This window comes from Heterodontus francisci, chromosome 1 (assembly GCF_036365525.1).
Source record: "Heterodontus francisci isolate sHetFra1 chromosome 1, sHetFra1.hap1, whole genome shotgun sequence".
In the NCBI taxonomy this organism is placed as follows: Eukaryota; Metazoa; Chordata; class Chondrichthyes; order Heterodontiformes; family Heterodontidae; genus Heterodontus; species Heterodontus francisci.
In genome coordinates this window covers 211,299,977-211,325,600 of record NC_090371.1, presented here as the reverse complement: position 1 = coordinate 211,325,600, position 25,624 = coordinate 211,299,977, and the positions used below count along the sequence as shown (strand labels likewise).

General features: G+C 44.1%; 1 protein-coding gene across 3 annotated transcripts in view; it reads right to left on the bottom strand.

The window, feature by feature from the left end:
* Positions 1 to 25,624, bottom strand: part of nr3c2 (nuclear receptor subfamily 3, group C, member 2) — a 438,927-nt gene that overhangs the window by 353,274 nt on the left and 60,029 nt on the right. Inside the window, exon 1 of one of the 3 annotated variants that reach the window (XM_068041201.1) lies at positions 4,775 to 4,862. The exons of the other annotated variants lie outside the window; for them this stretch is intronic. Coding sequence (XP_067897302.1) covers positions 4,775 to 4,782 — 8 coding nt within the window. The 5' untranslated portion in view covers positions 4,783 to 4,862. Of the gene's footprint in view, positions 1 to 4,774; positions 4,863 to 25,624 lie in introns of those variants that run through there. 3 annotated transcript variants of the gene reach the window in all.

Below are 25,624 nucleotides of genomic sequence, written 5' to 3'. Positions count from 1 at the left end.
ATCAGTAGGATTGCTGAGGCGGCACCCCAGAAGAGTGTTAGTAACTCCATGGAGCACAAACCTGCTATCTGATGCAACAGAAATGAGATGGGTGGAGTTCAGGTTGTTTGAAGATCTCGAACAGGTTTATTAAACAGCTAACAATTATATACAGAGCTAACTATTACAGGACTTGCCTCTTGGTCTTACAGTAGCAGAGTGAGACTGGCATGTAGTCACTTGACTGCATCCTGGCACTTAGCTTAATAGCAAACTAAGATCTTAAAGATATATTACTCTTAAAAACAATCACACAACATCCCCCTTCTTTCCAAAGATATGTCTGGTATTCTAACAGTAGAAACATATAACATTAGATAGCATCAAAATTATTTACACAGGATGGAGATTGTGACATTTACAAGAATAGAGGCTCAAAAGTCCATAGGTCGTCTTGGTGGTTTGACAACTCTTGCTCAGGGATTTTGCATCTCAACTGTTGTTGTTCTTTATGAAGTTTCTCCCTCTCCACATTCAGTCTCTGTTGCTCTGCCTTCAGCCTGCTAACATACTCTGTTGCTTTTCTCAAGATGACCACCTTTGAGGCCTTGGCATTCTTGGAAAGTTCCAGCACTTCATCGCGAAGAGCTAACAGACCGGGTTTCAAAAGATTCCTCCTCTTCCTCTTCGGGACATTGTGTGTCCTTCACCTCTTCTCATCCTCCGTGTCTGAAGGTCTTGGGCTCAAGGTCGAGAACTTGTTGGGGGAAAAGAGCTTTTTGAAAAAAATCTATCTGCTGAAGGGCTGCAAAGTTTTTTTTTAAAGCAGTAACCCCCGACCGTTAGCAGAATGACTCACCCGATCTCCCTGCAGCCTGTTATTCAGCTCTGTCTTTCACAGCTTGAGGTAAGTGTTTTCTTCTTTCCCTGTATGGGCCACTATTTTTCTTTAACTTTCTCTCTTCAAACTATAGGGAGGTAGTTTTTAAAAGCTGTATTCCTGCAGTCTTCAAACTTGCATTTTTTTCTTCTCACCACAACTGCCACCATGCAATGAGAAGCTTTTTTTATGTTGTTGATGCAACATAAATGAGATGCGTGGAGTTCAGGTTGTTTCAAGATCCCGAACAGGTTTATTAAACAGCTAACAACTATATACAGTACAGAGCTAATTATTACAGGATTTGCCTCTTGGTGTTACAGTACGTCATGCAAACCCCCACCTACCAAGAATGAGGCATACTGATTTTGTCATATGAACATTGATTTTAACCTGTTGCTGGAGTGCAGAAATGACTTGTTTGAAGGTCACCATACTGAGCTGGAAGGACATTTGCATACTAAGAGACGCTGCTTGTGGAGATAAAGGTCTATTCCCTGCTCCAATTAACCCAAATGGATTTTGATCACCAGACATTGAAGCGATAAAGAAGCGCATTCCAGGCCCTGCTAAGATGATACAATCCACAGAGCCAGGACTGGTTAAACCAGCTGGTCACATGACTAACTGGCTGGTCCAGTTTTTTTAATTCAGAAGGCAGCGTGCAACTGAAGCTGAAAGAAGCAAGTCTCTCGCCTGGCTGTCTCTCTCTCACTTTCTCTCAAGCCACCGGACCCACAGAAGACACGTAAACCTCAAGAGAGAAAAGACTCCTACATCGGAACAAGTTGAAGCGTGAACTGGGCTCCAACGAATTGCAAGACTTACTGGCAACCAAAGACTCCACATTGAACTTAAAGGACTGTAACTACCAGATATTGCCTCAAACCTTTCCCCTTTATTCCTTCTATTTTTTCTGACTCTAAGTGTGTATGTTTATCGCGAATGCATGCTAGCGTGGTCGTGTCTCATATCTGTAGTCGTTAACTGGATTAGAGTTTAAGATTAATAAACTTTCACCTTCCTTGTTTAAATTTAAGGAAACCAGTTTGATTTCTTTGTCTTTCAATTGGAGCAGTGAACAAGGATTCACTAAGGAGGTGCTAAAAACACGGTGTTTCTAAAATTAAACCCTGTTATGGTTAAACCAGGCTGAGAGGGAACCCCCTAGACCCCTTCACACCTGGTCATAACAAGTAGCAGAGTGAGACTGGCATGCATCCTGGCACTTAGCCCATTAGCATGCTAAGCTCCTCAAGGTACATTACTCTAAAAGGCAATCACACAACACTGGGCTCTCTAGGCCCAGAGCTGCTCAAGGCCACCCTCCAAGGCCATCTGTAATCTCCCCAGTTGAAGGTCAACAGCCTTCCACCATCCACACCACAGCCATTTGTAGCAGCACAAGGAGAGGGAAAGGCAAACGGAAGACAGTTACGAAGGGAATGCATATGGGTGATTAGTTTATTTTTGTATGTAATACGCAATGATTGAATTTACAAAATTGGATTTGAAAGTGCACTTTATGGTGGTTTTTATTTTTGTGTTTTTGGAAAGATGGTCAGTGGTGAAGGAAAGGTAAGTCCAGTGGAACTGTTGATAAATGGGAGGTGTGGTTTAAGTTATGGTATTTCTCATGAATTATTTGATCATGTAGATGTTAATTTATGAATTGTGTGTCAATTGTTTAATTATATACAGGTGGAGGGTGTTAACTGGGGTCTTACTTGAGCACTTATAAGCCGACACTTACTGAGACTGGTGAAGGGTTTTGAGTGAGGCACTACGTGTTTGTAATCCTTTTACTCTGCACAATAAATATGAAACTGAGCAAAGATAGGCTCCAGCATTATCCTTCCACAACAGGCTTTCTGGGGTTTAACAGTAGAGCCACCACAGAAAGAGGCTGTCCATGTTGTAGCCTCCTGTCTTCTTGGTATTCATCCTCCTGGTGTTGCACTTCCTCCTTCTTCATTTCCTCCAATTCATCTTGCTGCTGCTTCTCAGTTTCTCACCCGATAGGCATTATCAAGGGCTTTCCCTCATAATGGTTAGGTTGTGTAACATGCAGCATGCTATCACAGATTTTGATACCTGTTCTCGGAGTACGGCAGGGCTCCTCCAAAGCGGTCCAAGCACCCGATGCTTTTTTAAGGATGCCCAAGGTGTGCTCTGCTGTGCTCTATAATATTTCTTGTGGTAGCATGGCACTCATTGTAGGCCTGCTGTGTACCTGTGTGTGGGTTCTGCAATGGAGTCATGAGCCTTGTCTTTGACTTTCCGTGGTGGGTCAAATACAGGTGGCACAGAGGACTTCCACAGAATGAAAGCATTGCAAATGCTGCCAGTATAAAAGGCATTCAGCTGCATGATGCGCTGTCAGCCGTCGTATACCAGCTGCACATTGAGGGAGTGGAATCCCTTCCAGTTAATGAAAATGACCGAGTTCAAATGAGGAGCACACAAGGCCACATGAATGCAGTCACTGGCTCCCTGCACCATGGGGAAGCCTGCAATCCGTGCAAACCCTCATGCTCACTCTGTCTATTTAACTCTGGCACGAGGGAATGAGATTAAACTCTTTGTGTATAGAGAATCCCACTGACATCACTTATGCAGCAGTGCACTGCAAACTGCAAGATGTTGCTTATATCTCCAGCAGCAGCCTGCAAGGAGCCAGACACATACAAGTTAAGAACCAGGGTCACCTTCATAGCAATTCTGTCATCCCCCTGCTTTGAGGTTCAATTGTGGTTGCAGCAGTCAGCAAATTTCAATCTTTAGTGAAGACATCTCAAGAATTGGACATCATGAAGCTGAGGTAAGAGGATTGCTCCTTAAAGGCCCTCTGTGGATATGGCCTCCTGTTGAGAGCCCTTCTTCCCCTCACTCTCCTCTCTCTTCTATTATATCCTGCTCTGCATGGCCTCTCTACATTCTCCCATTCATGCTCAATTCCCAGAGGAAATTCAAGATTGAGAAGCAACTTGTTTCAATATGACCAGAAAAGTACTTTAATACCAGCAGACCACTCCCTATAGACTATTCAAACTTTAGCCAAGTACAGGGAAACTCCAAAAGTACATACAATTGCACAAGCAACCAGAAGAAATAATCCAGCTACTAAACTGCGGCACAGTGGCGCAGTGGTTAGCACCGCAGCCTCACAGTTCCAGCGACCTGGGTTCAGTTCTGGGTACTGTCTGTGTGGAGTTTGCAAGTTCTCCCTGTAACCGTGTGGGTTTCTGCTGGGTGCAGAAGACTTGCAGGTTGATAGGTAAATTGGCTATTGTAAATTACCCCTAGTGTAGGTAGGAGAATGGTGGGGTTGTGGTAGGGAATGTAGGATTAGTATAAATGGGTGGTTGTTGGTTGGCGCAGACTCGGTGGGCCGAAGGGCCTGTTTCAGTGCTGTATCTCTAAATAAATAAATAAAAATAAACTGCAAGTATTTCATCATCCCTTTAAATGATGTTGGTGGGGGCTCCTTCATTCTGTTTAACATCATCTTCAGCTGTGTGAGGTTAAGACAGGGCATTGGCTGGAGCATGCAGTTGGAAAATAGAAGCACTAGCTTCATATCAGTGTTCAACGCTGATTGATGTCATGATCTGCCTGCTCGGCATGCTGCTGACGGTCGCGAGGTGAGCGCGTGCAAACATCTTTACCAAGATGGCACCTGTCGGAAATGAGCACCCATCTTGGACCCTATTTTCATACACTAGTTTGCTGCGTAGAACCTAAAAAAATGACGTTACAGAGCCCAGCTTAGTTCCCACTATGCTCACGCTCTTTGAAGCATTAACTCTAACATTCAGCAATACCAGTCTATTTTTGGAATCAATGCATCATTGAAACAATTCATTTTAAATTAGCTTTTTATGAAGAGCATCCTTACTGTAGACTAACACTTACCGTAGCATGAAAGGTGATTATTTTCAATTAATCCCCATTATATTGTACTTTGTTCCAATTCTTAGTTCTGCAACTGATGATATTGCACTTAAATGGGAAGTACGCTGTTCGTCCCACCCAGTGATTTACCATGCAATCCAGAGGTCACTGCAAAGTTCATTGTCAGCTTTTATTTCTACAGGTCAGAGTTGAAAAAATAGTGCCCAAGACCACAAAAAGCCAGATGGTGCAAAATTTGTATAATAACCACACCTTGTCAGCCTGTAAAAGATAAATACATAGGTAACACCACATAACTCACCATTGCAGGAATTCAGCACTTCATCTAGACTACCATTTCAGTGCAGTACTGAGAGAATGCTACATTATCAGGGTACTGGAAATCTGGAACTTTGTCCCCCAAAAAGCCTGTGGACGCTGGGTCAAATGAAATTTTCAAGACCTGAGATCAGTAAAGGTATCAAGAGATATATATCAAAGGCAAGTAAATGGAGTTAGTATGCAGATCAGCCATGATCTAATTGAATAGCTCAAGTGGCTGGATGGCCTACTGTGGTTCCTATGTCCTGATGTTTGTCGAGGTGTTATCCTTAGGAACAGACATTAAACTGTGTAAAATATCACACAGTAATCTTTGAAGAATAGCACGGGATTTCTCCTAGTGTCCTTGCTAACATTTATCCCTCAGCCAACACAAAAACAGATTAAATGGTCATTATCTCAGTGCTGTTTGGGGGACCTTGCTGTCTGCATAGTGATTGCCGTGCTCTCCTATGTGACTACACTCCAAAAGTAATTCAATGGCTTTAAGGTGCTTTGCTCTGTGGACATAAAAAGCGATACCTGCACTGATCCAATTGGTTAGTGGAAGAATATTCAACTTTCGCAGGGGCATTTAACATGGGTAGTGAGTCTGCCACCTGTTATGTATCCCACCCAATTTTTCTTTCCACATTGGAATGTAATGGAGTTGAAAGTTCTGCTCTGGGAGACAAGCAGGGACTGAGAGAGCTGGATTTTATCCTGCCCTTGGAGACAGGAACGGAGGTGGGGGGCACACAAAATGGCATAGGGTGGGCATTGGGTGACAGCCCCTACATTGTCAGAGAGGCCTGACGCATGTGGTGACACCGCCAGGTGAGACCTGATTGGCTCAGCGAGGGGGGGTGTGGGTCCCTCTTCTGGGGGCAATCCATGGCCCACAGAGGAACCCCCTGTCAGTGATGGCCACCCCCATGGCAAAACACATCTTCCCTCTCCCCCTCCCGTTCTCACCAACACCCCCCCATCCACCCCCACGCTGGGGCCTGCCTGACTAGCCCCAGCAATCCCAACATCACTTATGTGGATCCCGGGGTCTCCTGCATGTTCACCACTGCAGGCCTCCTGCAGTACCAGCAATGGTCACCACTCCCAGTGGACTGTTGGTACTGCTGAGTTCCCGCCTCTCTGATTGGTCAGCAGCTCTGGCGACGCGAGTCTGTTCCTTAAAGGGCATCCCTGATGACAGGCAGTTAATTGGCTGCCTACCGTGGAATTCGACCAGGGGTCTGAAACAGGGCCAAAGCGGAGTCACGTTCCCCCCACCCCCCACTCCCCATCACCTTCTGTCTTCTATCTTGTTGTTGGGAACCCCACTGTCGGGGTAAAATAAATCTAGCCCAGAGACTTTTTTAAAGTTTGTCTGTGAATAATTCCATTGGAGATCAACCAGTTTATAATGCATATAGTCTTAACTTTCTTTTACATTTGAGAACACATCCTGATCCGTTTTGTAATCATTACCAAGCATAGAATCTGGCTTTGCAGCACCAAGATGATTCCATGACTAAATGTGGTCAAACTTTAATCGAAATACATAGGTGATGTCTTGCCCATTCATTGATGTGAACCAAGATTGTAAATGTCAGCAGATTATTCTACGGTGGAAAGTAGCACTGCTGGGGCTAATCCACTCTCACCCAATTTCCACACATATGTATGTTCCATGAGAAGTTTCTGGACAGCGATCAGGAACAGAAATCTGGATGGTTATACCCCTCCTTTTTGAATAAGAATCCTGAAGACAACTTTTATATTTCCATGGCAACCTCAGATCATTTAATTCAGGACCTATCAGAATAGTTTAAAAAAATGAATTGCTATATTACTGGTGCTCATTCTTCTTCAAATGCAACATTCACCTCCCTTTCAAACTGCCCAAGTATAACTGAGTCTGCAGTCCAAAGGCATGAATTTTATTTTTTAGTGGCCAATCAGCATTTTTGCCTCTAAACAGTGCAATAAAATAATTTTTGCACAATAAATCTAAAATCCGACCATCAGTCTTTTTAATAGTAATTAACAAGTAGCCTATTTACATTTTAAGTAATTGCAACCTTGTTAGCTTGTCTGGGACAGGATTTCCCTCTTAGGTTTTAAGCTGCTGAGTGACAGTTTAATGCATGGCCAGATTTAGAGGTTGATTATGGCACAGGCAGTAAGATTAAGATTGCAGCATTGGGTAAAGTACAGAACTATATATATTTTTGCTTTTCTGAGCACCTCCTCTGCATGACCTTTACATAAGATGCATCTGACAATGTGGGTGGCTAATGGTTGTGCACTATCTTGTGTGTAGGCCTAAATATACTTATATATATATATATATACACATATACTCATACATTTGTGTGTATATATGTGTTGTAGCCTACAACAAGATGAGTGTAGCACACAATGTTATGCTTACAGCCTTACATGTGACTTAGGATGAATGTGTGATCAGTAGAAAGGGCATGCCCACCCAGTCACTGGCAATGCCCAAACAGCAGCATTGGCTGTCAGAGGCATGGCAAGCTCTCTGTGGACAGCCTCAGTCAGAGTTGACTGAGTGGCAGCATACTGCAGGCATCTCTGTGGCACCATGACGGACAATAAGATTGCCACCAGCATAGGCATCGGGTATGTCTTTGACGAGCGACTAACAATGAAAATGGATGTGCTTGCAGGAGAAGCAAGCTTTGAATGCTAGAGAGAGCCAAGATGGGTGGTGGCATCCCATACCTTGCCATCCTGACACCCATGGAGAAAGAAGCGCTGGAGCTGGGTGGCCTGGAGGAAGGCCGGGTAATGGCTGATGTTGAGACAGGAATGGAATCCTGAGACAGTGAGTGGCTATATGAATGGGCACAAAAAAACCAGTGGCAAGCACAAAGCATAGTGCTCACTGGTCACATGAATCTCCAGACTAGGAGTAGTCAGAAGGATGTGTTGGAATGCGCACTACCCTCTAATCACTCTTCTCTCTCTCTCTTTCTCTCTCTCAGGTCAATGACAGGAGCAGCCAGCTGAAGTGACCGGGTAACATTGGGCTTACCTCCCAACATGATTTTTCCAGCCTTCCTGCCTCCCACCCTGTCTCCGAAGTGCTAGTAAATTTTCAGCCATCCAGTGAGACACGACGGTATCTACAACAGAAATGGTCTGGCATTCTGGTGATTTAGTAACTTTAAGGCACTACGAGATCGACAATACATAATTACAAGACCATACTAGTTATATCAAAACATTGCTTCTCTGGCCTACTTATAAGTAGGTCGAACCTTAGCATTTATAGTATATCTGCTCATTAGATTTGGTTGTCCAAGCCATATAAGACTTCTTCAATTACTAGGACGACACTAGAAAATAAAATTAGCACTCGACTTATTTTTTAACTTTATAAACAATGGGATGTTATGTGCCACTTCCTGGTCTCAGGCCTAAAACATTCCAATGCAGTTGAAATCATTTAATCTTTGGTAACATTCTAAGAGGGCAGATCTTCCTCTTGTAGTGTTTGATTGTAAACAATTGCATGGGCAGTGTGCAGAGAGGTGAATGCTCAGAAAAACAGGCATGATTTCATGATGGGAATGTGATTTCCCCCCTCGCACCACTGCCCAATTTTCCTCTGTGTGCTCCTCCATCCCCACCTGCCACCACCTCCCCACCCCCACCCCCCGGTTCCCCCACCCCAGGCAATCCTTTACACTCAGGCACTACAAAAGGAAATAGTGCCCCACAGTTTTTAACAAAGTTTACCTTTCATGAAAGATTCTGTGCTGATGATAAAATGACTTGTCCATTGACATCCCATTTGTTTTGACATACACTTAGTTGCACCTACGATGCAGACAACAGAACTTTTTATTGGCCAAAAAACAACCTTTTAGGCTGAATTTTTAGCCAATCAAAACACACTTATGCAATGAGGCAACGTCCAAAATGGAAGGTTGGAACCAGAGAACCACACAAGGTGAGAGAAGTATTTCAGATTTATTTTTTTAAATCATAAAGGGTTCAAATGGAAGGATTAGATAGATTAACCAGAGAAATGACAGGAGAGAATGGAGAAGAAGAAGAAATGAAGAGGTGGGAAAACAAGGCAAGAAAAGAATGCCAGGGTTTAAGATTCTTTGAGTACCCACATAGCAGGTCACATTATATTTTCATGTACATGCACATATATTATATATGTATAAAACCACATACTTTTTTCAATTCAGGTTACCCTTTGCCCTGCAGAACAAGCAGACATGTCCCCAGAATCTGGCTCAGCAGTAAACTAGTGGCATTTTTCCATCTGCCCTTTGGGAAAATTTTTGGTCCCTGCTCTGTTCTTCCCCCTGGCAGCAAGACTGAAATCCATTTTCAGCTGCTTCATCAATGACCTTCCTTCAATCATAAGGTCAGAAGTGGGGATGTTCGCTGATGATTACACAATGTTCAGCACCATTCGTGACTCCTCAGATACTGAAGCAGGCCATGTATAAATTCAGCAAGATCTGAACAATATCCAGGCTTAGGCTGATAAGTGGCAAGTAACAAGTGCCAGGCAATGACCATCTCAAAAAAGAGAGAATCTAACCATCTCCTCTTGACATTCAATGGCATTACGATCACTGAATCCCCCACTATCAACATCCTGGGGGTTACCATTGAACAGAAACTGAACTGGAGTAGCCATATAAATACCATGGCTTCAACAGCAGGTCACAGGTTAGGAATCCTGCGGACAGTAACTCACCTCCTGACTCCCCAAAGCCTGTCCACCATCTACAAGGCACAAGTCATGATTGTGATGGAACTCTCCACTTGCCTGGATGAGTGCAAATCCAACAACACTCAAGAAGCTTGACACCATCCAGGACAAAGCAGCCCTCTTGATTGGAACTCCATCCACATTCACTCCCTCCATCACCGATGCACAGTGGCAGCAGTGTGTACCATCTACACGATGCACTGCAGCAACACACCAAGGCTCCTTAGACAGCACCTACCAAACCCGTGACCTCTACCACCTAGAAGGACAAGGGCAGCAGATGCATGGGAGTACCACCACCTGCAAGTTTCCCTCCTGACTTGGAACTATATCACTGTTCCTTCACTGTCACTGGGTCAAAATTCTGGAACTCCCTTCCTAACAGCACTGTGGGTATACCTATCCCACACGGACTGCAGCAGTTCAAGAAGGCGGCTCACCACCACCTTCGCAAGGGAAATTAGAGATGGGCAATAAATGCTGTCCTAGCCAGCGACGCCCACATCCCATGAATGAATAAAAAAGTGCAAAACCACTACACACCACACAGAATGCTTTGAAACATGAACTTGCTACACCACTGTAAAAATTTAGGCGTATCATTTCCTCTCAATCTTCTTTCCAAATGAAAAGGCAGTCCATGAAAAAACAAGTGAGCAGAAACCTCAGAAAACAGTAATGTACTTTTCATGTGATCAGCACTACCCTGAAATAGGTGAAGGAAAATTTTTGAAAAGAAAATTGCTTATTAAGGGCTGTGGGAAAATCCTGTAGAACTGAGAGTGAGTAAGGACGAGAGTAAATTTAAATGGTATCCTGAACTGACTTTAAGAATGATTGTGGGGGTTGGGGTTAAGTATTTTAAGGAATTTCTATCTAATGGCTATGTGAACTAACATGGCATAATGATGTTTACTTTATATTGCCAAGAACATGCCGTCAGCTCAGGCTGTGTCGCAGAACGGTGCTTAATAGGAATCTAAACGTGATGAAACTAATGACCCCCAACATGCAAGTTATCGGCCTGGCGGATGTAGAATTTGTAACTGTTAACTGTTTCCTACCACTGGAACTAAAGGCAAGCATTTGGAATTGTCAGTACAACACTGACAAGTGGATTTTTCACTACCAAAAATAGCTGCAGCAGCAACTGCCTGATATCTGACAGTGCATTGGAGTAAGACAATGATCTGGGAATGCAGGCAGCATATTGAGGTGCACTGCTCTCCACACAAACTGAACAGATTTACCAGGAACTGAATATGTTCTGCTTGCTTTACGTTGTGACATCTGGTACTTTCTTTGCTGCAAGTGAAAAAAGTGAGACTTCAATATATATAACTCCCCAAACTGGCCAAAGTGGACTGGGAACAGTTACTTGTAGGAAAGTCCACATCAGACCAGTGAGAGTCATTCAAAAAGGAAATAGTGAGAGTTCAGGGCCAGCATGTTCCCATAAAGGTGGAGGGTAGGACCAATAAGTCCAAGGAACACTGGATGTCAAGGGATATAGAGGATTGGATAAGGAAAAAAAAAGGAGGCTTATGGCAGACTCAGGGGGCTGAAAACAGCGGAGGCGCTAGAGGAGTATACAAAGTGTAGGGGGTACTTAAAAAAATAATGAGGAGAGTAAAGAGGGGGCATGAAAAAACACTGGCGGGCAAGGTAAAGGAAAATCCCAAGGCGTTTTATAAGTATATTAAGGGCAAGAGGATAACCAAGGAAAGAGTAGGGCCCATCAGGGACCAAAGTGGCAATCTGTGTGTGCAGCCGGAGGACGTAGGTGAGATTTTAAATGATTACTTTTCATCTGTGTTCACTATGGAGAAGGGCAATGTAGGTGTAGAGATAAGGGCTGTGATATACTCAAACAAATTAGCCTTGAACGGGAGGAGGTATTAGTGTTTTTAGCAGGCTTAAAAGTGGATAAATTCCCAGGCCCAGATGAGATGTACCCCAGGATGTTATGTGAGGCAAGAGAGGAGATAGAAGGGGCTCTGACACCAATTTTCAAATCCTCTCTGGCCACAGGAAATGTGCCAGAGGACTGGAGGACAGCAAATGTGGTACCATTATTCAAGAAGGGTAGCAGGGATAAACCAGGTAATTACAGGCTAGTGAGTCTAACATCAGTGGTAGGGAAACTATTGGAAACAATTCTGAGGGACAGGAGTAATCTCCACTTGGAGAGACAGAGATTAATGAAGGAAAGTCAGCATGGCTTTGTCAGGGAGAGATCATGTCTAACAAACTTGATGGAATCTTTTGAGGAGGTGACTAGATGTGTAGATGAGGGTAAAGCAGTTGATGTAGTCTACATGGACTTCAGTAAGGCTTTTGATAAGGTCCCACATGGAAGATTGGTTAAGAAGGTAAGATCCTATGGGATCCAGGGCAAATTGGATCCAAAATTGGCTTAGTGGCAGGATGCAGAGGGTAATGGTCGAGGGTTGTTTTTGCGATTGGAAGCCTATGGCCAGTAGTGTACCGCAGGGATCGGTGCTGGGACCCTTGCTGTTTGCAGTGTACATTAATGATTTAGACGTGAATATAGGAAGTATGATCAGTAAGTTCGCAGATGACACGAAAATTGATGGTGTCATAAACAATGAGGAGGAAAGACTTAGATTACAGGACGATACAGATGGGCTGGTAAGATGGGCGAAGCAGTGGTAAATGGAATTTAATCCTGAGAAGTGTGAGATGATGCATTTTGGGAGGACTAACAAGGCAAGGGAATAGGGCCCTAGGAAGTACAGGGGGTCAGAGGAACCTCGGTGTACTTGTCCATAGATCACTGAAGGCAGCAGCACAGGTAGATAAGGTGGTTAGGAAAGCAGGTGGGACACTTGCCTTTATTAGCCGAGGCACAGAATATACGAGCAGGGAGGTTATAATGGAGCTGTATAAAACGCTAGTTAGGCCACAGCTGTAGTACTGTGTACAGTTCTGGTCACCACAAAATAGGAAGGATGTGATTGCAAACTGGAAAGGATGCAGAGGAGATTCATCAGGATGTTGCCTGGGCTGGAGCATTTCAGCTATGAAGAGAGACTGGATAGACTAGGGTTGTTTTCCTTAGAGCAGGGAAGGCTGAGGGGAGACCTGAAAGAGGTATACAAAATTATGAGGGGCATAAATAGGGTAGGCAGAAGAACCTTTTTCCCTTAGATGAGGGGTCAATAATCAGGGGGCATAGATTTAAGGTAAGGGGCAGAAGGTTTAGAGGGGATTTGAGGAAAAATCTTTTCACCCAGAGGGTGGTTGGAATCTGGAATGCACTGCCTGAATGGGTGGTAGAGGCAGGAACCCTCACAACATTTAAGAAGTATTTAGATGAGCACTTGAAATGCCATAGCATACAAGGCTACGGGCCAAGTGCTGGAAAATGGGATTAGAATAGATAGGTGCTTGATGGCCGGCACAAACACAATGGGCCGAAGGGCCTGTTTCTGTGCTGTATAACTCTATGACTCTATAAAACTTAACACAGAGACACAAATAGAGTGAATCAGATAGAGAGAGCAGGCTAGATTTTGCAGTCAGTGGTGAAGAAACGGCGCTCAGTGCAGACCTTGAAGAAAGATGCTCACAAAGATCAAGCAATCTTATGGCACAGGCGCCCCCTTTCCCAGTAGCAGTTTAAATCTGTCACCACTCAAGGGGGTCTCCAGGTGTTCAGCAGCAGCGATGATAGCAAGCAAGGTAAGCAGCCAATCATATTCAAGTATTCCCACAAACAGCAAACCAAGAAGTTAAAAGCGTTGAATCCCTTCCCTTTTAATTTAATTTTCAGATCGTGAGATAAATGATTGATTGGATTAACATAGAAGCTAAAATAAAGATAAGCAAACTTTAAAAAAAGAAATTTCAAACTATGTGGATTTTTTTTATTTTAATGGAGAAATTTTGTATTCCACAAATATAAAATTAGCTTTTCAGGACCAGTGAGGGTGTTTAGCAGCAACTATGAAGTTAGTATACTGTTAAAAACCCTGTTACACCTCATTCTACAAGGTGTAACATTTTCAAGGGTTTTTATAGCGAGACTATAGTGAAAGTTTTTGTCAACTAACTGATTGTTTAGGGATTGCAGTCAGGCAGTCGGGGTATGTGGAACTCAGCAGCGTAGAATCACTGACAGCAACTTCTGGATTTCCATGTTACTCTGCACATGTGCGAACTCCCAAAGTTGTTGTCAGTTTCAGTGGTATAAGGTAGAGGCCTGCTACCCGACCCGATCCCGATGGGACCTGATGACATGTGTCAGGTTCGGGTCGGGTCGGGCCCATCATCCGGGGCCAGCTTTTGGGCTCGTGTCAGGTCGGGCCAAGTCCAGGTCGGGTCTGGTCAGGTCGGGCCGGACATACACGTTAAGTGCTCTGCGGGTAAGTATTAAAAATAAAAAAAACTTACCTGGGCTGGGAGTTTGGGACAAAACTGAGTCTGTGCAGAGCGACTGGCGTCACTATGATGTCATCGCGCATGTGCTGCAGCTTCTTGCAGGTTCGGTGTCAGGAAGGTAAGTAAAGGGATGGTCGGGTCGGGCCCAGTAGTGGCGGGTTTGGGTCAGGTCGGGCGTGGGGCAAAATTGGAGGGACTCGGGTCGGACTCGGGTCCACTGTAGTTCGGTTGGGTTCGGGTCGGGTTCTTTATCCTGACCTAAAGCAGGCCTCTAATGTAATGACCACAAATGCTCACAGTTTTGCCATCACTGCCACTGTAAAATCCAGACCAATGAGACAGGTGGTCAGAGAGATTGCAGGAGTGGCTACAGCTTTTAAGTGCATGTGGTTTTGAATTCGTGTGGTGTAAGAGTCTTCAGCATTTACCACAATGGAGGACTGACGTTCATGCTCCTGTCTAGATTCACTGCCCCGAGCTGAGCAAGTAGAAATTGACTATGCAGTCAAAAGGCCATCTGCATGGGATAAAGTCGTACTACTTGTATTTATAATTCTGCACCTGCTTGCATCAGTGCCACCAGCATCGGCTGCTGTGGACTCACTTGGGGCAGTTTGAACTTTCTGTAATGGTGTATGATAGGCGAGAGCAGATCAGCCGCCAAAAAAACTCTCGCCCCAATTTTCCTTTCTACTGAAGTCCACAAAAAGGAAAATCAGGTGGAGCGTATAAAATGTGGCCAAACAAACTCGTCCAGTTTACATCATCAACAGAAGTTAAAATTGCCCACAGTTTGCTTTTAGATGCAGCATGGACAAAGACGAGAGTGGTCCTAAAGGAAGAGTGCTAAATTGGGGGAAGGCCAACTATACCAAAATTCGGCAGGAGCTGGGGAATGTAGATTGGGAGCAGCTGTTTGAAGGTAAATCCACATTTGACATGTGGGAGGCTTTTAAAGAGAGGTTGATTAGCGTGCAGGAGAAACATGTTCCTGTGAAAATGAGGGGTAGAAATGGCAAGATTAGGGAACCATGGATGACAGGTGAAATTGTGAGACTAGCTAAGAGGAAAAAGGAAGCATACATAAGGTCTAGGCGGCTGCAGAAAGACGAAGCTTTGAAAGAATATCGGGATTGTAGGCACAATCTGAAACGAGGAATTAAGAGGGCTAAAAGGGGTCATGAAATATCTTTAGCAAACAGGGTTAAGGAAAATCCCAAAGCCTTTTATTCATATATAAGGAGCAAGAGAGTAACCAGAGAAAGGATTGGCCCACTCAAGGACAAAGGAGGAAAGTTGTGCGTGGAGTCAGAGAAAATGGGTGAGATTCTAAACGAGTACTTTGCATCGGTATTCACCGAGGAGAGGGACATGACGGATGTTGAGGTTAGGGACAGATGTTTGATTACTCTAGGTCAAGTCGGCATAAGGAGGGAGAAAGTGTTGGGTATTCTAAAAGGCATTAAGGTGGACAAGTCCCCAGGTCCGGATGGAATCTATCCCAGGTTACTGTGGGAAGCGAGAGAGGAAATAGTTGGGGCCTTAACAGATATCTTTGCAACATCCTTAAACACGGGTGAGATCCCGGAGGACTGGAGAATTGCTAATGTTGTCCCCTTGTTTAAGAAGGGTAGCAGGGATAATCCAGGTAATTATAGACCGGTGAGCCTGACGTCAGTGGTAAGGAAGCTGCTGGAGAAGATACTGAGGGATAGGATCTATTCCCATCTGGAAGAAAATGGGCTTATCAGTGATAGGCAACATGGTTTTGTGCAGGGAAGGTCATGTCTTACCAACTTAATAGAATTCTTTGAGGAAGTGACAAAGTTGATTGATGAGGGAAGGGCTGTAGATGTCATATACATGGACTTCAGTAAGGCGTTTGATAAGGTTCCCCATGGTAGGCTGATGGAGAAAGTGAAGGCGCATGGGGTCCAAGGTATCCTAGCTAGATGGATAAAGAACTGGCTGGGCAACAGGAGACAGAGAGTAGCAGTGGAAGGGAGTTTCTCAAAATGGAGACGTGTGACCAGTGGTGTTCCACAGGGATCCGTGCTGGGACCACTGTTGTTTGTGATATACATAAATGATTTGGAGGAAAGTATAGGTGGTCTGATTAGCAAGTTTGCAGACGACACTAAGATTGGTGGAGTAGCAGATACTGAAGGGGACTGTCAGAGAATACAGCAGAATATAGATAGACTGGAGAGTTGGGCAGAAAAATGGCAGATGGAGTTCAATCAGGGCAAATGCGAGGTGATGCATTTTGGAAGATCCAATTCAAGAGTGAACTACACAGTAAATGGAAAAGTCCTGGGGAAAATTGATGTACAGAGAGATTTGGGTGTTCAGGTCCATTGTTCCCTGAAGGTGGCAACGCAGGTCAATAGAGTGGTCAAGAAGGCATACAGCATGCTTTCCTTCATCGGACGGGGTATTGAGTACAAGAGTTGGCAGGTCATGTTACAGTTGTATAGGACTTTGGTTCGGCCACATTTGGAATACTGCGTGCAGTTCTGGTCGCCACATTACCAAAAGGATGTGGATGCTTTGGAGAGGGTGCAGAGGAGATTCACCAGGATGTTGCCTGGTATGGAGGGCGCTAGCTATGAAGAGAGGTTGAGTAGATTAGGATTATTATCATTAGAAAGACAGAGGTTGAGGGGGGACCTGATTGAGGTGTACAAAATCATGAGAGGTATAGACAGGGTAGATAGCAAGAAGCTTTTTCCCAGAGTGGGGGATTCAATTACAAGGGGACACGAGTTCAAAGTGAAAGGGGAAAAGTTTAGGGGGGATATGCGTGGAAATTTCTTTACGCAGAGGGTGGTGGGTGCATGGAACGCTTTGCCAGCGGAGGTGGTAGACGCGGGCACGATAGCGTCTTTTAAGATGTATCTAGACAGATACATGAATGGGCAGGAAGTAAAGAGATACAGACCCTTAGAAAATAGGCGACAGGTTTAGATAGAGGATTTGGATCGGCGTAGGCTTGGAGGGCTGAAGGGCCTGTTCCTGTGCTGTAATTTTCTTTGTTCTTTGTTCTTTGTTCTTTGTTCACCTCAGTCTATTGAAAATATTCATTATTTATACTTTTTAAATATCAATTTAGATGATCCAACAGAGTGAAAAAAGCATTACTATTGAGGTGACATGGTTGTCTCGTTTTGTCATTCCTGCAGCTGAATATTATGCTACTTTGCTCGAGTATTAGGCTCACCACATCCTGTCCCATGTGTAAATAATTTTCATGACAATTAGTCCACTAAGTTGCTGGATTAAGGTCACTAGAAAAATGGTGGGGACAGCTACCTTAAAAATGAATACTTAATTTTCAAAAAAACTCAGCTCCATCTACTTGCAGCTGTATTAAACAGGTGAGGCCACGAAAGTTCTTGGTTGATAAGGAACTGATCACAGATGACAGATATCAGACAGTGGATGGACATCACCATAATGGTCAATACATTCTGACTCTGCTCAGATAAGGGAGAGGAGGATTAACATTAGTCCCAATTTCATCTCCGGGTGTGTTTTCAGCGAGATGGTGGAGGGGTGGGTGCAAGACTCAGCCGCTGCAGAAAATTTAAAAGCAGGCTATTTTAACTCTACAGCCACATTTTATTTTTCCTTCCAGATTCCCTGACCTAACAGGAAACCTGCCCACTTCCGGGAGTAATTTCTGGTGGGCCTGCAGAGGCTTCTTTAAAGTGGGTAGGAACCTCTGGAAGGGAAGCTGAATTCCCATCTGGCTGATTTGACTGTATGAGTAGTGGAGGAAGAAACTGCTGAAAATGATTTGCAGGCAAGAGACATAGTGCACTGAAACCTCCCTGAATGTCCTCATAGAAGAAGTGAATGCGAAGAGGGAAGTTCTGTTTCCAATCATTGCGAGAGGGATCTCTAAACATGATGAGCAGCTGGCCTGGAGAGAGATTGCTGAGATTGTCTGCTTCAAGAGCACCACTCTTAGGACCTGGATCCGGTGCAGGAAGCACTTTACTGACCTCACAAAAGCAGCAAGGGTGAATACATATCTCTCAATAACACACATCAACAGACCTTTCCTTGCTCTGCCAGCATTCTGAACAACACCATCACATCCTTCACCACCCATTACCAGGTCATACTGTACTATTTCTCATTCTCATTCCAAACACAGATCCACCTCTTCTTTGCTCCCTTCACAACAACCACTAGCAGCATTCTCTGCTCACTTGCTACCCTTTGCAAAATCAACAATATCTCTCATGGCTCCTTCCGCATTTACCATTCCAGACATATATTTTCCATTCAACACCTCCAGTTCCTGAATCTGTTTGCTTCTTCTCCCTCTCAGCATGTGCACAACAAGCAGAAGCTCCATGTGTGTGCTTTCCTTTTCAGTAGACAATGACTAATTCTCACCCTCTCTTGCTCCAGAATTAAATGTAGACAGCACAAGGGAGAAGAGTAAGACTTGGGGGGTGGGGGGGGGGGTGGGGGGGGCGGCGGGTGGAACGGTGCAGGGGGCAGCCAAAACTATAAAGGCCTTCAGCTGGAATGCAAGTTCTGGAGATCAGTGGTACCTCCAGAGCTCTCAGGATAGGACATTTTTAAGTCGGGGGCTTCTTTGAACAGGGTCTCTTATTATTACTTAGAATCATTTGCGGCATAGAAGGAGGCCATATGGTCTATCAAGTCTATGCCAGCTCTTCGCAGAGCAATCCAGTCAGTCCCACTCCCTTGTTCAATCTCTGCAGTCCTGCAAGTTTATTTCCTTCAAGTGCTCATCCAGCTTCCTTTTGAAATCATTGATTGTCTCTGCTTCCACCACCACAATCGTCGGCAGCGAGTTCCACTTGTTCATTAACTTCAGAAAGAATGTACATCACACAGCTTGACAACATCAAGCTTCATGGTGATACCTGTCATCTGATACGTTCCAGTCTCTAAGTGCCATCCAACATCTTCAGCCTTTTCTCTGTCCTCTGGATCCTTCTCAACAGCCATAATCCATAGAAAATTTCACTTCAGAGGAAGAGAATTCTTCTGAGAAGGCTCCAGCGCTCGCAAGTGCAGAGGCTATCACACAGGCTGGGTTAGAGACTGTTAGAAGGGTTTGCACGTGGTGATGCACCCAGCACTAGTGAGCAGTAGCAGATGGTGGTGGCAGAGAGAGCCCAGGAAAGAGCTCACCTGAGAGCGAGGTGCTATGCCTGCTCTGCTGAGAACAGAGACAAGGGGCTGAATTTTACGCCACCCCAAAGTGTGGGATGGTGGCGGGGGGAGGGGGGGGGGGGGGTGGAACTGCGTAAAATGGAGCAGGAGGCTATGGGAACCCTTCCTGACCCACTCCCGCCTCCGCTACTACTTTACGCAGGCAGCGGCAGCGAGAAACGGCCCACCTGCCCCAAGCCAATCAAGGGTCGCCCACCCCGCCTCCATGCGGATTCTATGCGTGGCAAGCAGGCGTCCTAGACCCGAGAGAAGCCACCTGCCAAAAGCAGGCGGCTCTGTAATGTCCCGGGGGGGGGGCCCCTCATGATCGGGCACCCTGTGCCCAATGGAATGCCACCCCCGCTACCCCAACCACCCCCAATACGGTCCCCCATCCCCCCAACCGACCACCCTTGACTTGCCGGGGCCCGACCGATTACCCCCAGCGAGGCAACCAAAACTAACCCACCTTCCAGGCTCCCTGGCATCTTTACTTCTCGCTGGGCTGTAGTCCCAGCAGTGGTCACCGCTCCCGGTGGCGCTGCTGAGTCTAGGAGCTGCTGGCCCGCTGATTGGCTGGCAGCTCTATTAGGCAGGACTTCCTACTCAAGCGGGTGGAAGTCCCGCCTCAGAACAATTGAAGCCCGGGGACCCACAAAATACAGGTTGGATCCCCAGGTGAGGCGGAAACGGGTTCCCCACCGACTTTTCAGTCTGTGGCTGGCTCCTGTCCGCCTATGGTTAAGTCCCAGCCAAGAACTTCAGACACCCAGGAGCTATGAAAGGAAAACTGCCTGGCAATATGTTGCATGTTGGTAAGGCTGCCAAAGAGTTCCAACACCATGGCTGATAGTGTAGAGAGGTCCACATATGTTGTTATAACCCAGGATATTAGCAGTCTGTAGTCGACCTTGGAGGGTGTGGTCACCTCCAAGGGCACTGCAGCCAGGCTCTCATCACAAAAATTAACGTTCACATCCATTGCAGCTTTCGTGGAAGCTCTTGTGAGTCAGCTCCAGAATTACAATGACGGTCAGTGGGTTTCCAGTGGGAACAGGGCAGTATGTCAATTCTGTTTTACACAAACAACTGTTGCACTATGGATTGGGTCTCAGTTGACCAATTAAACACTTTCATCAATTGGGTTTCAAACGAAGTCATTAAAGTAAATGTTACACCTGATACAGCTAATAGGATATACTGTATTATGTTAATTATGAACAAGTTGTTAATTGTGTTTAACATTTTGCGTTATCATGGTTTTTGAATGGTTAATATTTGTGGGCCAGGTGCTTCACAGTGTAAGTGTGGTACATTATGACTAATGCCAAAGTTTTTAATGAGTTGTTACCACCCCCTCAACAAGTCTCTTGAAGATCTGATCTCACACCCTACATGAATAACAATACAGTAAATGACATGAATTTTCCCCAGCAGGCTAACAATAGCTACCAAATCTCAAGAAATACCGATTTTATACAGATTTTCTACCTCCGCAAAACAAATGATGTGTGGTCACGGGTTCACCCCCTTGAGTTCCCACACAGCAAATTCCTAATCATAGCTGTTGGCACCATTCCCAAGCACCTAACTGTGGCTTCCTTAAACAGCAGAAACTTGAAAGCAGGTAGACTGCCAACCATTTCTATTGGTTGACAGAATGTGGCCTAAAAAGTTTTGAAATGGTTTGGAAATTGTATCTTTTAATAAGGCGTGGTGAAGCCTTGCAAGAGGCAGCTGGTATGAATACAGTAATGCAATGTTTGGGGACATGGTACTCCAAATCTGTGTCATTGGGGTAAATTTTGAAGCCTTCCTCCTGGCAGAAAAAGGGCAGTAGCACCCATAAATAGTGGGCAATGACCTTGCATTCTGTTGCCGTGCCAATGTTCCTCTGAGCTTACCTCTGGGCAATTGGAACGGCCCCCTGAATCAGGCTAAAGGCAGCTTAGAAGGCTAATGCAGGTCCTAGGGTGTGCATAAGCCGTCGACTGCCATATTTGGACATTGCATGATCATATCAGTATTAGCTGGTGAACAGGATGCCAAAGTTAAGTTTCACTTTATCTTTATGGGATCAGGATCAGCACGGTGCTCTTCATAGCTCCCCAATATCTGGGAGTTAGACCCCAAATAGTGCAATAAAACTAAAGAAAACCCAGTACTTCTATATTTGTTGTGTTACAAAATTCATCGAAATGAGAAATTAAAACATCTGTTTGCTGTCAATGAGGATTCCATAAATAATATTTGAAAATATCTGGATATTAACAATGCTTTTGGTTTCCTGACCACTACAGCCTCTGAATTCTAATGATAAAAGGCTGTACTAACTGATATCAATCTGTCTTTTGCTTATGCTTCCCTTTTTGTGTGGTGCTATTTCTTCCATTTTATACAGTCTTTAGAGGAAGAATTTTATTGCTTACAGAGATAAATACAGCTTTTTTCTGCTTTTATTCCCCGTGCCAACAGTTTTTGTCTACAGAAAAGATAATAAAATCAGGTTTTTCAGTGCAGGAAGAATGGCCTTGTTACTGAGGATAACCAACACAAATCCGAGTCGAAGGTCTGGTGACTTTATGGCATTGGCACTGAGCAAAGGGACATTACTGTTTCTGCACTTCAACACAAGCAACACAGCATATACCCCAGTATAAATCATTTGGTGCACAAGAGGGAACACAGGGACATAGGAACAGGAGTAGGCCATTCAGTCCATTGAGCCTGCCCCGCCATTCAATATGATCATGGCTGATCATCCTTTTTCCCACACAATCCCCATTATCCCCTTAAGTCATTTGTATTTAGAAATCTGTCAATCTCTGCTTTCGACATACTCAATGACTGAGCTTCCACAGCCCTCTGGCAGAGTAAACATGGTTTTGTGAAAGGGAAATCATGTTTAACCAATTTATTGGAGTTCTTTGAGGGAGTTACATGTGCTGTGGATAAAGGTGAACCGGTAGATGTATTGTACTTAGATTTTCAGAAGGCATTTGATAAGGTGCTACATCAAAGGTTATTGCAAAAATAAAAGCTCATGGTGTAGGGGGTAACATATTGGCATGGATAGAAGATTGGCGAGCTAACAAGAAAAAGAGAGTATGCATAAATGGATCATTTTCTGGTTGGCAAGATGTAACGAGTGGTGTGCTACAGGGATCTGTGCTGGGGCCTCAACTTTTTACAATTTATATAAATGACTTAGATGAAGGGACCAAAGATATGGTTGCTAAATTTGCTGATGACACAAAGATAGGTAGGAAAGTAACTTGTGAAGAGGACATAAGGAGGCTACAAGTGTATATAGATAGGTTAAGTGAGTGGGCAAAGACCTGGCAAATGGAGTATAATGTGGGAAAGTAGGAAATTGTCCACTTTGGCATGAAGAATAAAAAAGAAGCATATTATCTAAATGGTGAGAGATTGCAGAGCTCTGAGATGCAGAGGGATCTGGGTGTCCTAGTGCATGAATTGTAAAAGGTTAGTATGCAGGTACAGCACATAATTAGGAAAGCTAATAGAATGTTATCATTTATCGCAAGGGGAATTGAATACAAAAGTAGGGAGGTTATGCTTCAGCTATACAGGGCACTGGTGAGACCACATCTGGAGTACTGTGCAGAGTACTGGTCTCCTTATTTAAGGAGGGATGTAAATGTGTTGGAGGCAGTACAGAGACGGTTTACTAGATGAGTACCTGGAATGGACGGGCTGTCTTACAAGGAAAGATTGGAAAGGCTAGGCTTGTATCCTGGAATTTAGAAGAGTAAGAGGCTACTTGATTGAAACATATAAGATCCTAAGGGGTCTGAACAAGTTGGATGTGGAAAGGATGTTTCCCCTTGTGGGTGAATCTAGAACTAGGGGTCACTGTTTAAAAATAAGGGGTCGCCCATTTAAGACAGAGATGAGGAAAAAAATTTTCTCTCAGAGGGTCTCGAGTCTTTGGAATTCTCTTCCTCAAAAGGCAGCTCAGCCATGAACTTACTGAATGGCGGAGCAGGCTTGAAGGGCCGAGTGACCTACTCCTGCTCCTAATTCGTATGTTCGTATGTAGAGAATTCCAAAGATTCACAACCCTCTAATTAAATAAATTTCTCCTCATCTCTGTCCTAATTAGCTCCCCCCTTATTTTGAAATTGTGTTCCCTGGTTTTAGACTCCCCAATCAGGCGAAATATCTTTGCTGCATCTACCCTGTCTATCCCTTTAATTATTTTGTAGGCTTCAATGAGATCACCTCTCATTCTTCGAAACTCGAGAGAATACAGGCCCAATTTGCCCAATCTCTCTTCAAAGGACAGTCCCGCCATCCCGGGAACAACTCTGGTGAATCTTTGTTTGACTCCCTCTATGGCAATAATATCCTTCCTAAGGTAAGGGGACCAAAACTGCACACAGTACTCCAAGTGCGGTCTAACTAAGGTTCTATACAACTGAAGCAAGACTTCACTACTCCTGTACTCAAATCCTCTTGTGATAAAGGCCAACATACCATTAGCCTTCCTAATTGCTTGTTGCACCTGTATGTTAGCTTTCCGTGACTTATTGACAAGGACACCCAGGTCCCTTTGTACATCTACACTTTCTAATCTCTTACCATTTAAGAAATACTCTGCACATCTGTTCCTCCTACCAAAGTGGATAGCCTCACATTTTTCCACATTATATTCCATCTGCCACGTTCTTGCCCACTCACTAAGTCTGTCCAAATCCCTTTGAAGCCGCTTTGCACCTTCCTCACAACACACATTCCCACCAAGTTTTGTGTCATCCACGAACTTGGAAATCCTACAATTGGTCCCCACATCCAAATCATTGATATATATTGTGACCACCTGGGGCCCAAGCACTGATCCCTGCGATATCCCACTCATCACAGCCTGCCAATGTGAAAATGACCCGTTTATTCCTACTCTCTGCTTTCTGCCTGTTAAACAATCCTTAATTCATGCCAGTATATTACCTCCTATTGCATGTGCTTTAATTTTGCTAACCAGTATATTACCTCCTATCCCATGTGCTTTAATTTTGCTAACAAATCTCCTGTGGGGGACTTTATCAAAAGCCTTCTGAAAATCCAAGTATACCACGTCCACCGACTCCCCTTTATCAATTCTGTTACTGACATCCTCAAAAAACTCCAACAGGTTCGTCAAACATGATTTCCCATTCATAAATCCATGTTGACTATGCCCAATCAGATCATTATTATCCAAGTTTCCATTTATCCTTCAGAATAGATTCTAGCATTTCCCAAAATCTGATGTCAGGCTAACAGGTCTGTAATTCATTCTTTTCTCTCTCCCTCCCTTCTTAAATAGTGGGATGACATTTGCGACCTTCCAATCTGCAGGAACCGTTCCAGAATCTACAAAAGTTTGGAAGATGATCACCAATGCATCCAGTATCTCCATAGCTACCTCTTTGAACACTCTTGGATGTAGAATATCAGGTCTCGGGGACTTATCAACCTTCAGCCCCATTAATTTCTCCAATACAACCTTCTTACTAATACTAATTTCCTTCAATTCCTCATTCCCCCTAATCCCTTGGATCTCTAATTCTGGGAGATTTCTTGTAGCTTCCTCAGTGAAGAAAGACATAAAGTAATCACTTAGCTTCTCTGCCATTTCTCTATTCCTCATTATAAGTTCTCCTGACTCTGCCTGTAATGGATCCACATTTGTCTTAGTCAAACATTTCCTTTTTACGTGCCTGTAGAAGCTTTTACAGTCCATTTATATATTTTTTGCTAGCTTACATTTATATTCGACTCTCCCTTTCTTTATCAGTTTCTTGGTTCTCCTTTGCTGTATTCTAAAATCCTCCCAATCCTCAGGTTTACTACTATTTTTAGCAACTTTATAGGCCTTTTCTTTTAATTTTATACAATCCTTAACTTCCTTTGTTATCCATGGTTGACTGCCTTTACTTTTGGGGTGTTTGTGCCTTAAAGGAATGTATAGTTGCTGTAAACTATGTAATATTTCTTTAAAGACTATCCATTGCCTATGTACTGTCAGACCTTTTAATGTATTTTTCCAATCCACCTCAGCCAATTTGCCCCTCACACCTTCATAATTTCCTTTGTTCATGTTTAACACCCTGGCTTCAGATTGAACTAGCTCACTTTCAAACATAATGTAAAATTCTATCATATTATGGTCATTCATC